We start from the raw sequence: 13,034 nt of genomic DNA on the forward strand, positions 1-13,034 counted from the left end.
ACCTTGGGTGGCGTCTGTGTGGAGTTTATAAGTTCTCCCTGTGCTTGTGTGGGTTTCTTTTGGGTGCTCCGATTTCCTCCCACAGTCCGGAGACATGCTGGCAGGTTAACTGGTTTCTGGGTAAACTGGCTGGTGTATGCCAGCTCTGCAATGGATTGGTGGCTTGTTTGACCCTGAATTGGAGGACGTGGTTAGTGAAAGGATGAATGAAAATACCAACGGACACCCTATATAACTCAAGGACTACAGTTAGAAATCCCTGACTTAATTGAACTAATTAACTTATTAAATTCACCGATACTGCATGGATTGATCATTTAAGGGTGATTGAAAAGACCTGCTTGATTATGGTTCTCCATATGGGGGGTCGGTCCACTGATTTCACCTTGATAGAGTATCGTAGAGTAACAATAACCTGCACAAAAGCCTACAGGTTCCCCAGGTCCAAATGAACCCTTAACTGCACCGGATTTCAGTACTGCCAATTCTTCCTGCGTCATTGTCCAGGAGCTCAAAAGTCAGTTTGACAAAGAACAGACTAAATCTGGATTGTCTGGAAGGTATTTCTGTTTTATAGACTGTAAGTGAATTTTGGTCTTAAATTATTAAAGGTTGTGTTGAGAGAACATTGAGGTTACTGCTGGGGTGTGGGCTAAACAAGGGTTAAAACTGTACAGTTGTGTAAAACTTCTGTCATACAGTTGCGTTTTAAGAGTGCGAGGCCCAGTTTGATCTTGGCATGAATGTTGGGCAAGGTGCCTATTTTAGGTTTCTGGCATCCGACGGGTGTAATAAACTCTTCTGAAGGCGGGCCCTCAAAAGTCATTTCAAGGGCGGTCTAAAACAACACTGAAGATGGATCATTTAATAGTACTTTAACTCTGGACTTGAGCTTTGTTACACTCCTCTTGCTCGACTGCTAGACTGTAAGACCAGGCCCAAACATTGTCTGAGTCTTCAGCTTCCCTGGTTTACTGTACAGAGTCCTCTTTACCACAACGTTATTCCCCGAAAGCTGAAATGTCATTCCAGCACAGATGAGCAGATTTATATAGTAACGTCCTTTATTCTTCTCCTTTTAGATACGGTTCTGTGTTGAAGTCAGACCTAGTGTTGAGACGGCATTAAGAGTAGCGTAGGAATTTAATTTTGAGACTTAAAAAAAAACCTGTGAAACTAGTTTTTACAGATGCTTTAAATGCTTAAATTAAGAGACTGTGGAGATCAGACTGGTTTTTGATACGTATATACGTCTATTGCTGGGTGTTCTTATTAGACCTAACGCTAATATATTCGCAACACCCACGTAAAAGCTCCAGGTTAGACCAGCGTACCACTGGTACTCCTTGTTCTGTAGTTTGAGAGCTGTAAATGGAGGAGATAATGACATCTGTGCTGCAGGAAATAGGAAGTAATTTTTCAAATGTTGCTTTGCTGATGTTATTACATGATGTTTTGTAATGCTTTTCTGGCAGCTCGTCGCCTCGAGTTGCCTTGTTTATAATATAAAGCGGTAGGATAAATTTGCCGAGTAAACTTCGTTTCGGGTTATATATGTGTGTGTGTGGGGGGGGAATAAATATACGACATCAGTACATCTTGGTTATTGCAATGGTCGAAATCCTTTTTTTTCCTTTGCCCAGTTCATACGCGCAAATGCCTCCGGCGCGTGTTCGTCGAAATCTAAGTCATGTGCGACCGGAAGTAGCCGAGCGGCGCGTCAGCAGTGAGTTTAATTCTGCAAAGCCGTGGCGTTTCACCGAGTCCGAGAGCCGCCGAAGGATGCGGTTGCAACGTCTATAAATAAACCCCACAACGTCAACTGCACTAAACCGCCCAGTTTATGTAAAACGTTTCGTAAATGTTGTCTAATCGGGAAACATACTGACTTTGGCCGCCCTGGTTTCCCGTCCGGCGCCGTGGCTTAGTTGGTTAAAGCGCCTGTCTAGTAAACAGGAGATCCTGGGTTCGAATCCCAGCGGTGCCTTTTACATTTCATAAAAAATAACAAATGCTTCATTATATGGCCTGTTGATAAATACTTTAAAGTTTTAAAAGCAAAGCAATGTAGCTCAACCGACTACTTTCTAGTTTTTCGTGAGCGTCTTCTCCTTAAACAGTGCTCTCTGTATATTATAATCCCCGGTACAGAGCGAGCGCGATGAGTACATTTAATTTATACTAAATACTTTAGTCATGGGTGTATGGCGCTGATCTGGGACTGTTGTGGATTTCGATATTTTACTGCGCGCATTTACAACGTGTTGTAGCAGTACCACTGAGTTTCGCTTCTAACTGGGACTTTCTCACAGCAAGCGTAAAGGAAAACAAAACACCTTCGAACTTCCCCAGCTAAACAGATGTCTGCCGGACTTTCCTAAGCCTTAAAGATCACCTAATGTGGCCAATACCTCAAATAAAAATCGTAAAAAGCCTATTCTGTTAAAAAAAAAAGTACTCATAAGTAAACCTGTTTTTTTTTAAGCCTAGGCTTGTTGGTACAAATACTTCACGCTTGAGCGAGCAAGCTTTTACTTTTGTTTTTAAACGAGTTCTTGTTGTTTAAACTCTCCCCTGTTTTATTTCTCCCCGAGCCAAAGCGTCGCCGTCCCTCATTGGTCCGAAAGGAGGGGAGGGTGTTCTGGGTGCGAGAAGACCACGAGCCCCATAAATCCGGCGACCCCCGCGCGGCGGCGCCTCGAGCCTCCCCGGAGTGCACGTGACGCGCGCGCGCGCTGAGTCGCTGCCGAGAGAGAGTACGCGGAGCAGCAGGTATGATATTCCTGTAGCGACGGTACTCCAGCCTGGCCGTTTTACCGTGACGGCCTCCGCGTTTTAGGAGTGGAGGAGGAGGGGGGCGATTAAATGCCCGGATCCGCCAAGGAAGGCGTGAAACGCTTTTGTTTCGAAACCAAAATTAAGAACTCTTGAGCTGCGTTTCGGATGGAAGACATGACTGACGCTTGACTGCCGACGAGCAAGGCGCTGGGGCAGCTGGATATCGCCGGTTTCTGTGTCGCTCTTAAGTAAGAAGTGAAGACCCGCGGCGCGGTCATTCTGCTCCGGCCATGTCCGTCGCCTGCGAGGGCTACCCGCCGCCGAGGCCCCTGAGCGCCGGCCGGCCGGCCGCCTGCCTGGAGAAGCCCTACACGGCGCTGACCGTGGACGACGTGTACGACATCGCCAAGCTGATCGGCTCCGAGGTGGAGAGGCTGATCGACGCGTTCGGCAGCGAGAGCGCCGGGGGGCTGGTGCCGAAGATCGTCAAGGTCCTGGAGCTGCTGGAGCGCTTCGCGGCGCGGAACCGGCTCAACAGCTGCCCCGAGGAGGAGCTGCTGCGCGCCGTGGAGACGCTGCAGGTCCAGCGGAAGCAGCGCGACCCCGACAGCCGGGGGGAGATCAAGGTAAGGCGAAGCGCCCCCGACCCCCCCCCCGCCCCCGGGCCGCCGACCCGAACCTGCGCGACCCGTCCGTCACCAGCGCTCTCCACGGCGCGCGGCGTGGAGCAACAAGTCTGAAAACCCGGCTTCGCCCGTGGGACCGTGTTGAGAGGGAAAAGTGCACCTTTCAACTTAACACAGCTAGGTATAGTTAAGAGCGGGATGCAGAGCGAATAATAATATTAATAATATATCCCTGCAGAGCATCTCTTTCCGTCTAGATGCTCTTTTCTGTAGAAGAAGGTTGAGCCGTGTCCTATAAGCAAGCCCTGAGGGAGTTACGCTCCAGGCGATGCCAGCAAGCCGGTCGGGCTGCATATTCTGGCAGCATGATTCTGAGGGAGAAGGTGGCGCCGAGGCCGCCCGTGTCGCGGAGAGAGCGGGTCCAGTGAGGCGCTGGGCAGCCCCCCGGTCACAGGCGGTTTGCTGTCCGCGCTTTGCCCACCTGCACAGGTGCGCAGGTGAGAGGGTTCGGTGTGTTACACCCCGACACACAGGGAGGAAGAGGCATACCTGTGGTTGGGTGCGACGTCAGCACGTCGCGTGTGTTTGACAACAGTGGGCAAGGCTGGAGATGGACGCGTCCGGTGTGGGCTGCCCTGCCCGGGGCGGAGGTGTATCTCCGAGCGCGACCCTCGACAGACATTCCCCCCAGGGTTCGTTTCCAAGATGGTTCAGGTGGACTGCGCTGCACAGGTCTGTCCCCGGGCCTGTGTGACCCTCACTGAGCCCACTGTGTCAGTACCTTTAGTGTGTGTTGGAGCTGTGTGTGTCTGGCAGTGAAGGGGTGTGCCTGTGTGTAGGAGCTGTGTGTGTCTGGCAGTGGAGGAGTGTGCCTGTGTGTGTGTCTGGCAGTGGAGGGGGGTGTAAGTAAGGCAGGTGTGGTGACTGTTATGTAAAACAAACAGCTGCGCCTGTCTGCGCAGGAGCTGTGTGAGTGAGGCAGGTGAGGTGACAGCTGCGCCTGTCTGCGCAGGAGCTGTGTGTGTGAGTGAGGCAGGTGAGGTGACGGCTGCGCCTGTCTGCGCAGGAGCTGTGTGTGTGAGTGAGGCAGGTGAGGTGACGGCTGCGCCTGTCTGCGCAGGAGCTGTGTGAGTGAGGCAGGTGAGGTGACAGCTGCGCCTGTCTGCGCAGGAGCTGTGTGTGTGAGTGAGGCAGGTGAGGTGACAGCTATGCTGTCTGCGCAGGAGCTGTGTGAGTGAGGCAGGTGAGGTGACAGCTGCGCCTGTCTGCGCAGGAGCTGTGTGTGTGAGTGAGGCAGGTGAGGTGACAGCTGCGCCTGTCTGCGCAGGAGCTGTGTGTGTGAGTGAGGCAGGTGAGGTGACAGCTGCGCCTGTCTGCGCAGGAGCTGTGTGAGTGAGGCAGGTGAGATGACAGCTGCGCCTGTCTGCGCAGGAGCTGTGTGTGTGAGTGAGGCAGGTGAGGTGACAGCTGCGCCTGTCTGCGCAGGAGCTGTGTGTGTGAGTGAGGCAGGTGAGGTGATAGCTGCGCCTGTCTGCGCAGGAGCTGCAGCTGAAGGAACAGAAGTGGCGCAGCAAGGCAGAGGAGCTGCAGGCCCAGGTCTCCCAGCTCCGCGAGGACAACCAGCAGCTGCTGACCCAGCTGAGAAGTAGCCTCTCCCAGGAAGGTGAGTGTGTTTCCAGCTCCTGCGGCTTTCGGAAAGGGCAGGGGGGAGGAGGCCCAGCCTGCTGCCGATACTGGAGAGGTCTCCGTCGTTATCTTGAGTAATTCAATGTGGATCTGCACTCTCCTGCACCTCTGTAAATTAACTCCAGGAACACTGTCGCACGTCCAGCAAAAAGTGGGATGAGTTTGATAATTTGGGGGCAAAAAGTTATTAATGTTGTAAAAATTGAAGCCTACCAATGCTTGTACTGTATATGCATTTCCCACAATATGCCACTTTCCAGTTGCTGCAAAAAACAGAAATCAACAGAATGAGCAAATTAATTTGGAGTGACCCCGAATAGTTCACCGTGGAACAAATCTGAAAGCTGCTTGTCCTCTTGCCTGCGGCAGTTAATCTACAAAATGAGAGCAACTCGTGTGAGGCGTTGCAACCCGACTGGTATTGACGTCAGGGCTAAATGCAATTATAGGTTTGTTTCACTATCGGTTTTACTCCAGAACCCGCGTTTGTGCCTGTTGGGTTGCCTCAGCTGCTGCTTGCTCGTGTGCTGGCAGACAGAACACCAAGCCATTTTCCACGTTCAGTCCTCAGAGGAAAGAAAAACCAGCCAGTATTTCACTGGAGAGGAACTCGCGTGAATGAGGCGGAGGAAATCGGTCACGCGCAGCAACGTCGGACTTGTAGAGCTGGGCCTGGGCTGGTACTTGATGAAGGGGAAGCCGTCTGATAATGTTTTGGTTCCATTTCTCCTTACGGCCCCGAGTTCCCGTATTCATGACCGCTCCGGCAACACGTGGAGGTGACAGAAGCTGACAGAGCCTGTCTACCCAGCTATGTATCTTCTAACAGTTTCATCCAGTACTGGCAAGACACAGGGCAGACGGACATGTGCTCACAGCAGGGCTAGTTCACCTATCAGTATGTCTTTGGACTGTGGGAGGAAACCCATGCACACATGGTGAGAACATGCAAACTCCACGCAGACAGCACCCCAGGTCTGGAATCGAGCCCCGGGCTCTAACTCTGTGCAGCAGCAGCGTGTCACTGGCCTCCCCTGTGCTCTGTCTGCTGGGGAAATGGGTTTTCTCCAACCGTCTGCATAGACATAGACATAGACATAGACACAAGCACACCTGGTTTTCACTAATCCAGCCCCACCACTGGACTTGGACTGGGTTAACGTGAGGAGTGTGTGCAGATGTGCGAGACTGCCGGCTCTGAGATCCCCACGCTGAGTTTCACGAAGTGCCGCAGTGTTGGCTGTGCTTCAGGTTGTGGGATAGGCTCTCGTAACTTCAGTCAGATAGACGGGGAGTGGCCAGGGGGGTGGGGAGCCAGGTGCTCAGGGGGGCTGGGAGCCCAGTGCTCAGGGGGCAGGGAGCTGGGAGTTCAGGTGTTCAGGGGGGCTGGGAGCCCAGTGCTCAGGGGGAGGGGAGCTGGGTGTTCAGGTGTTCAGGGGACGGGGAGCTGGGTGTTCAGGGGACGGGGAGCAGGGTGTTCAGGAGGGCTGGGAGCCCAGTGCTCAGGGGGAGGGGAACTGGGTGTTCAGGTGACCAGGGCAGGGGGGAGCAGGGTGTTCAGGTGTTCAGGGGACGGGGAGCAGGGTGTTCAGGTGTCCAGGGGACGGGGAGCTGGGTGTTCAGGGGACGGGGAGCTGGGTGTTCAGGGGACGGGGAGCAGGGTGTTCAGGTGTCCAGGGGACGGGGAGCAGGGTGTTCAGGTGTTCAGGGGATGGGGAGCAGGGTGTTCAGGTGTCCAGGGGGCAGTTAGCTGGGTGTTCTGACCCGCACTGCACTGTGCCTTCCAGACCGAGCCCAGCGGGAGGAGCGCGAGGTGATGCTGAGGCTGAAGGAGGTGGTGGACAGGCAGAGGGATGAGATCCGGGCCAAAGCGCAGGAGATCTCCAGCGTATCCAAGGAGGTGGAGGCGGTAAGTGTGCCGCCCGTTGTGTCCTGGCTGTCCAGAGCATGGGGCCTCCGCAGAGGCGCGGCGCTCTAGGCTCAGGTCTCTCGGTGGCTTGCTAGGCCCGGGGCAGCGCCGAGCCGGAGAGGAGCCGTTCCTGGCTGATCCATGCTGATCTCAGCCGCAGGTCACAAACGGAAACTTGCATCGCCACACCTCGGGAAGAGGGAAGAGGGAAGGGGTGGAAGACGAGAAGACAAGTCTGAGCAAAGTCTGAATTCCTTCCAGGAAACTCCCCTGTGTGGGGTTTTTTAGCTAGTGAAAAACAAAACAGTTTCGCTCTGTGTCATATAACATATAAAACTCCTGCCTGAAGTCCCATGTATGCCTAATTCACAAATCGGGCACAGCTGTGGGGGATATAAGGATATGTGGAGTGATATAACAGCTTACAAAACAAGAACATTGTCCCCCTACCCAAGCAGGGGCTCTTTGCAGCTGTGAGCTTTCTTATGGATGTGATTAAAGGAACAATCTTACGTCTTTGTAGGGCCAGGACATTAGGTTCTGTATACACGTTTGTTTCACCCAGTCTGGTCAGTCTGACCTCTGTAATGTAGTGCTAGCAGAGGTGTAGAAAACCTGCTGATGGAAAAGAGAGTAGCTGGGAAGACAAAGCCCTGCAGGCGCCCGGCTGCGGTTCAGTCCTCGGGTCGCTGTGACTGGGGTTGACCGGCGTCCCCCTGCACCCTGCCTTGCAGCTGCAGGAGCAGCTGGAGCGCTTCATGAAGATGAACGGGGAGCTGCGGCACAAGCAGAGCATGGCCCAGGCCCAGCTGAAGAGCGCCATGGAGAGGAGGACCGACCTGGAGACCGACCTGCACGAGAAGCAGAAGGAGATCGAGCGCCTCCGAGCCCAGCTGGAGGAGACGGCCCGGAGCGCCGGGGAGAGCTCGGTAACCTGCCTGCCTTCGTGTGGGAGAGAGAGTGTGTGAGAGTGTCTCACAGCCATGGCGGGGTGACAACCTGCACATTTCTCTCTGATTTCTGAACCAGAGTGAGTCAGGCTCTCAGATAAACACTCACAATGTCTTTGAAGATAGGGAGCTTAGTTTCGGACAATATAATTCTCCCATCTTGCGTTCGTGTGCTGTTGTCTCTGAAAGCAAGTTAATATTGTACTTCACTGGCGTGAGCTGCAGCAGTTTACACACTGTGATCCTTATTGTCGAGGTCAGAATGCAGTGTGTTTTATTTGCTTATGTGAGTCACTGAGCTACTCAGGGCAATTACCTTACATGTTTTGCATGCTGGGAACCAGGTTTCACTTTGCCTGTTCTCCCAGAGTTCTCGTCTGTACAGTACTCAGGTTTATCATGGGTCATAAATTGGAGCACTCTTACACTTGCCGCTGGGAATTTCCACCCACTGGACACACTCTGGACATCCCCATCCACACCCTGGCTACCAGCGCATGCGTTGTGGACTTACATGTGAAGCAACAGCCATTCTGCTTCAAATTCATATTTATTTGATAAATACAGATTCTGATATCTGTTAGAGCCACTAAAGCCATTTTAAAGATTCGCCTACTGGAATTCTTCAAATTGGGAATCATATTTACCATACAGAATAAGAACTTTGATATAGAATTCCCTGAAAGGAGCTTTATAAAAGTAAAAAGGTAATATTGAAGTCTTTTAACATTACTGGAGGCTGTGAAGGCTGCTTTGATTGACCTAGCATGAGGTATCAGTGCTGATCACTGTCGCATGCTAGGACAGCCTTTTACTTTGCGTTGTGATACTGAAGCCTCCAGACTCTCTCGTGAAATGTGACCAGGTACACAAGCGGAAAACGGGTCAGAGATGTGTGCAAAAACTCAAATGAGGGGAGTATTCTCTACACTGGCAAAACGCCAATGTCTGTCTGCCCCCAACAGCCAGGCACTGCGCAGACGCAGATTGACCTCACCGATAAGATGATCATCGACCTGAAGGACCCCAACCGCCCATTCTTCACCAAACAGGAAGTGAGGGAAATGCTGTTCGAGAGGAATGAGCTCAAGGCCAACCTCTTCCTGGTTCAGGAAGAGCTGACATACTACCAGAGGTGAGTTCGGCCCCAGGGACAGCAGCAGGACTGCTTGTGATACAGAGGCGGCGCATCTCGCGACCCCTGCGGATTGGAGAGGGCATTTGCAGTACGGTGCTGCCCCCCTGCCTGGCTTGGGTTGTCACTCTGTGGTCTAACATTAGATCACACGCTAAGCATGTGTGTGCTTTTCCACCGAGCAGATGGTGGGCTGGCCTGCTGGGAAAGCTGAGTTGAGCCGTCTGCGCTGTGTGATTGCAGGGAGATCCTGAACGAGGAGCGGTGCCCAGGGTTCCTGTTGGATGCGGTGAAATCGGCCATTAAGAAACAAAGGAAAGTCATCAAGGCCAAGATGCTGGGAATCCCCGAGGAAGACTGCAGCAGGTAAGAAGGATTGGGAACTGGAAGGTGGTTCTTCCTGGGATGGTATCTAATAATAATAATTAATAATATTATTGAGCTCAGATCACACCGCGGAGACGGAGTTCTTACAACCTCAAACTGTTTGCAGCTCTTGTGTTTGAGGTTCCACTCCCATCCAATTATCCATTTTAAAACCCCTTCTTCCAGTTCAGGGTCGAGGGGGAGCCTATCCCGTCAAGCAAGGGTGCAATCCAGGCTTCACCCTGGACGGGGCGCCTGTCCACGGGGCGGAGAGACACTGGCACCTCGGCCAGTTTTCCCAGAAGACAATATATTCATAATTGCTCTCATGTATATAGTGCGTTATATCTCAAAGGATGCCAGAGTGAATCGCTTCATCCTCCACTGAAACGCAGCCTCACCTGGGTTTTAGGTGGCAGCTTTCGTGTTCCTGTATCTCCGCTGAAATCACTTCACTGGTGAAGTTAAGGGAGACGTTTAGGGAGGCCAGATTGTTCGAACCCAAAGCAGAGGTTCACACTCCAGTTCTTACAGCTCCATTACATGTTTAATGACTGAACTGTCAGGACTTTGGGTTTATCATCTCGGTATCTCTTACAGCAGTGTCCTCTGTCGCCACACTGGTTAGGAAATTGCGCTGTAGAAGGAACAGCACCACCAACATCGATTTCAACCTTTTCGTTTTCTTTAAACGTCTCCCGGCCCAGCTGAACAGATCCAGGCGTTGTTAGCTTCTGAGATCAGACTATGAGGTGATAACATGCTTAAAGCGCTGTTGGGTGGATGGGGTTATATACCATCACTGGGGTCTAGAGCTACGTCTCTGTAGATAACTCAGGATTTGGAGGGGAGTTCCCACCCAGACCTGGAAAGATAACCTGTGCTTAATCGTGAAAAGGCAGCGTTCTGACAGACCTGGTAGAAAGCGCGTTTTGGGTTGTCCCTGGTAGCCCTGGGTCTGATGGCAGGGTTGTTGGTTTCTTCCCACAGTGACGAGGAGGGGAGGGAGTCGCTGTATGGGGGCAGAAGTGCTGGGACAGACTGCACCGACGGTGGAGCCCCGGAGTCCCGGATCAGGAATGTGTAAGTTCCAACCTACTCCCTACGCACCCCGGCAGCTTTTTCCTGGAATTGGCAATGAGGCCATTGAGCGTTGTCTTCGAACAGAGAGAATGGAAGAGGGAGAGTGACAACTGGATGGGTTCAGCTTTGCGGTTTGTATCGGTTTCCCTCCACACAGGTTCGGCTTCCTGTCGCGGTCCAGCAGTGCGAAGGGCCCTTCCCAGCAGAGCACCAGCACGTCGTGGGAGATCCTCGTCCCGGAGGAGACGGAGTCCTCGGAAGAGCCTGAGCCTCCCGATCCCTCCCGAGATTCCGGCTCGCACTGAGGGAACTCCGGCCTGGGCGTCCAGTATTGTAAATAGGGCTTCGAAAATGTCATCTCGGCTTCAGGCCTCTAGCTTTTGTCTTCAGCCGTGAAGAGTCCACCACTAATCCTAAAACTGTTTGAAATAGTAGCCGTGTTTGACATTGCAAACAGCAGATAAACAGCGCTTTCCTGAGGGTAAATCAGAGACTTTCACAGGGCGTTGCTCATTAAGCCATCTTTAAATGGCTTTGCTATGTTACATGAATTGCTGCGCGTGATATAATTACACACCCAGTTCACAGGGTGTGGTGCGTCCCATCTCGCCATTACTGCCCTTAACGAACAGGCCTGTAGGGGCACGTGGAGGTCTCTCTGTTTGCATGCTGTTGTCTTGGACTTGGGGACAGCCGAAGGGTGACAACACCTGATTCTACAGGTGAGTGAGGATCCTCTGCTCTTCTGCTGTAAGCACAGTGGGACAGAATTCAACTGGACACGCCCAGTTACCTCTAGGAAATATCCTTAAACTGGATGTGCCACTTGGCGTACAGCATATCCTGAAAAGGAATAACTGGTACTGTACATCGAGCTCTGCATTTTTATCACCAACGCACAAAGGAAAGGCGGAAGTTTTTTTCCCCACTTGTGCAAATCCAGTTGGCCAGATGTGGTTTGTTTACAGGTCAACAAAGACGTTCCCTTGTGCAAGACAGGAGAGTTAGTCTGATTTATGTATTTTTAGTAAATTGCAGCAGGGGAAAAAAACCATGCAAAAGAATTTGATCGTCTTGATGTTCAATGTCAAAGTGGTGGTAAAGTTTGCGCCACTAGGTGGCGTTTTTTTTCTTATCTGTAACTTATTTACATACGGTTTGCTCCAGTGGGCTTTGAAGCTTTAGTCCAGAAGATGAGATGTTTTGCTTCTGCTGGGCCTTTCCTCCAGTTATTCCTGTACACTTCTGCTTTCCACTTTCGAACCAAAGCAAAATTAGCTTTTGTAAAACCTAAGCTGAAACAGCATTATTTTCTTCTAAAACCAGATGTATTGTCGTAATGTTTTGCATTTGCTGTGCAGATGCCCAGAGAAAGGATCTTTCTGCACTGAAAAAAAAAATATTAGTATTAATGACGGTACCTTAGTTCATGTTTGTTATTGTTTTAATTCAGAGGCATCTTGTATTGAAAAGCCTATATTTTAAGACTAAAAGAAGATGTTTTATTTTTGATGTATATAATTTTTATACACGAACTGAAAGGTGAGAGAATGGACAGTGTGGGCGAGGGAGGTGTGTCAGGAATGAGCGTTAGCGAAGACCAGAGAAGAGACTGTAAGGAAAACGGGGAATGAGGGATGGAAGGAATGGGATCTGGAAAGAGAGAAACTGGGAATAGAAGGAGGCAGGGAAGTGAGAGGTGGCAGGGGAATGTTTATGCATGTAGGAGAGTTTAAAAATGATCATACTGGTCACTGCGCGTAACGGAGAAACTAAAGCTGCTGAACTGAATGATGCAATCAATTTTTATCGGCCAGGAAATGCGAAACAGACTATTTTAATCGTGTGGCCCTCGTGAGCCTCGTTCACTACCTCCGCAAGCTGCTCGGGTTTCGGCATCTCAGTGCCCAGCGACGCCTTCTCTCCTGAAGCACGATCGATGTCCCAGACAAAACCAGCCCCTTCTGCTACAGGTGTCGTCCTGTCCTCCTGTTTCGGGCGCTGTCAGAGCTGACTGCAGGGCTGGGTGCAGCGCGAGGGACTGTTCGGAGAGAAACGGCCTCACCCCCACACGTCCGTGCGCGTGCACGCACACACGAATGGCCCGTTTCTCTGTCTAATTCTGTCGCTTTTGCTTCCCTTGAGGACAGTGGGAAATCGCACAAAGGAAATCAATCTGCTTACTCTACAACTTCCTGAGCTTTCATACTCCTACTCAGATATCTTGAAGGGAACGGACTGTCAAAAATTTAGAAACGTCCCCCCTCACCTTCTAAAGCTAAAAAAACAATTGTTCCTATGTCTTATGAAGATATAGAAAGGTATAGCCTCTCCCTTTTGACAAAAATGGCTTTAAAGGATTTATTAACCCAAGATGAGACAATAGTCGATCCTTGTGCAATTTTGTATTTACAGTATATTTTTCTACATGTTTAAACTATCCTCGATTAATTAAGGAGTCATGCTTATTGTTGTGTGCAAATAAATTTTTTAACTGACAG

The 13,034-nt window shown here is 51.2% G+C and overlaps 1 protein-coding gene and 1 non-coding gene across 3 annotated transcripts; both read left to right on the forward strand.

Moving 5' to 3' along the window:
* The first annotated feature begins 1,913 nt into the window (after positions 1 to 1,913).
* Positions 1,914 to 1,987, forward strand: trnat-agu (transfer RNA threonine (anticodon AGU)). Its single transcript has one exon. It is a non-coding gene; the product is annotated as a tRNA-Thr (tRNA).
* Positions 1,988 to 2,695: 708 nt separating this feature from the next.
* On the forward strand, positions 2,696 to 13,034 carry rilp (Rab interacting lysosomal protein). Of its 2 annotated transcripts, none has more exons than XM_088906952.1 (8): positions 2,696 to 3,404; positions 4,944 to 5,067; positions 6,878 to 6,999; positions 7,734 to 7,928; positions 8,915 to 9,084; positions 9,328 to 9,450; positions 10,441 to 10,533; positions 10,691 to 13,034. In XM_088906952.1, exons 1-8 carry the CDS (start codon positions 3,069 to 3,071, stop codon positions 10,836 to 10,838), a joined length of 1,311 nt encoding a protein of 436 aa, XP_088763078.1. In that variant the 5' UTR covers positions 2,696 to 3,068; the 3' UTR covers positions 10,839 to 13,034. The 2 variants fall into 2 exon arrangements, with proteins under 2 accessions (XP_088763078.1, XP_088763079.1); XM_088906953.1 differs by having other exon boundaries at positions 2,746 to 3,404; positions 4,953 to 5,067.

Source organism: Atractosteus spatula, chromosome 27, assembly GCF_055471065.1.
Source record: "Atractosteus spatula isolate fAtrSpa1 chromosome 27, fAtrSpa1.hap1, whole genome shotgun sequence".
NCBI lineage: Eukaryota > Metazoa > Chordata > Actinopteri > Semionotiformes > Lepisosteidae > Atractosteus > Atractosteus spatula.

Bases quoted from the DNA above. Each gene is read 5' to 3' on its own strand.
- rilp (XM_088906952.1), top strand. From the start codon at position 3,069: ATGTCCGTCGCCTGCGAGGGCTACCCGCCGCCGAGGCCCCTGAGCGCC. The intron at 9,451-10,440 runs GTAAGAAGGATT...TTCTTCCCACAG, and splicing joins CCCGAGGAAGACTGCAGCAG to TGACGAGGAGGGGAGGGAGT. The intron at 10,534-10,690 runs GTAAGTTCCAAC...CCCTCCACACAG, and splicing joins GAGTCCCGGATCAGGAATGT to GTTCGGCTTCCTGTCGCGGT.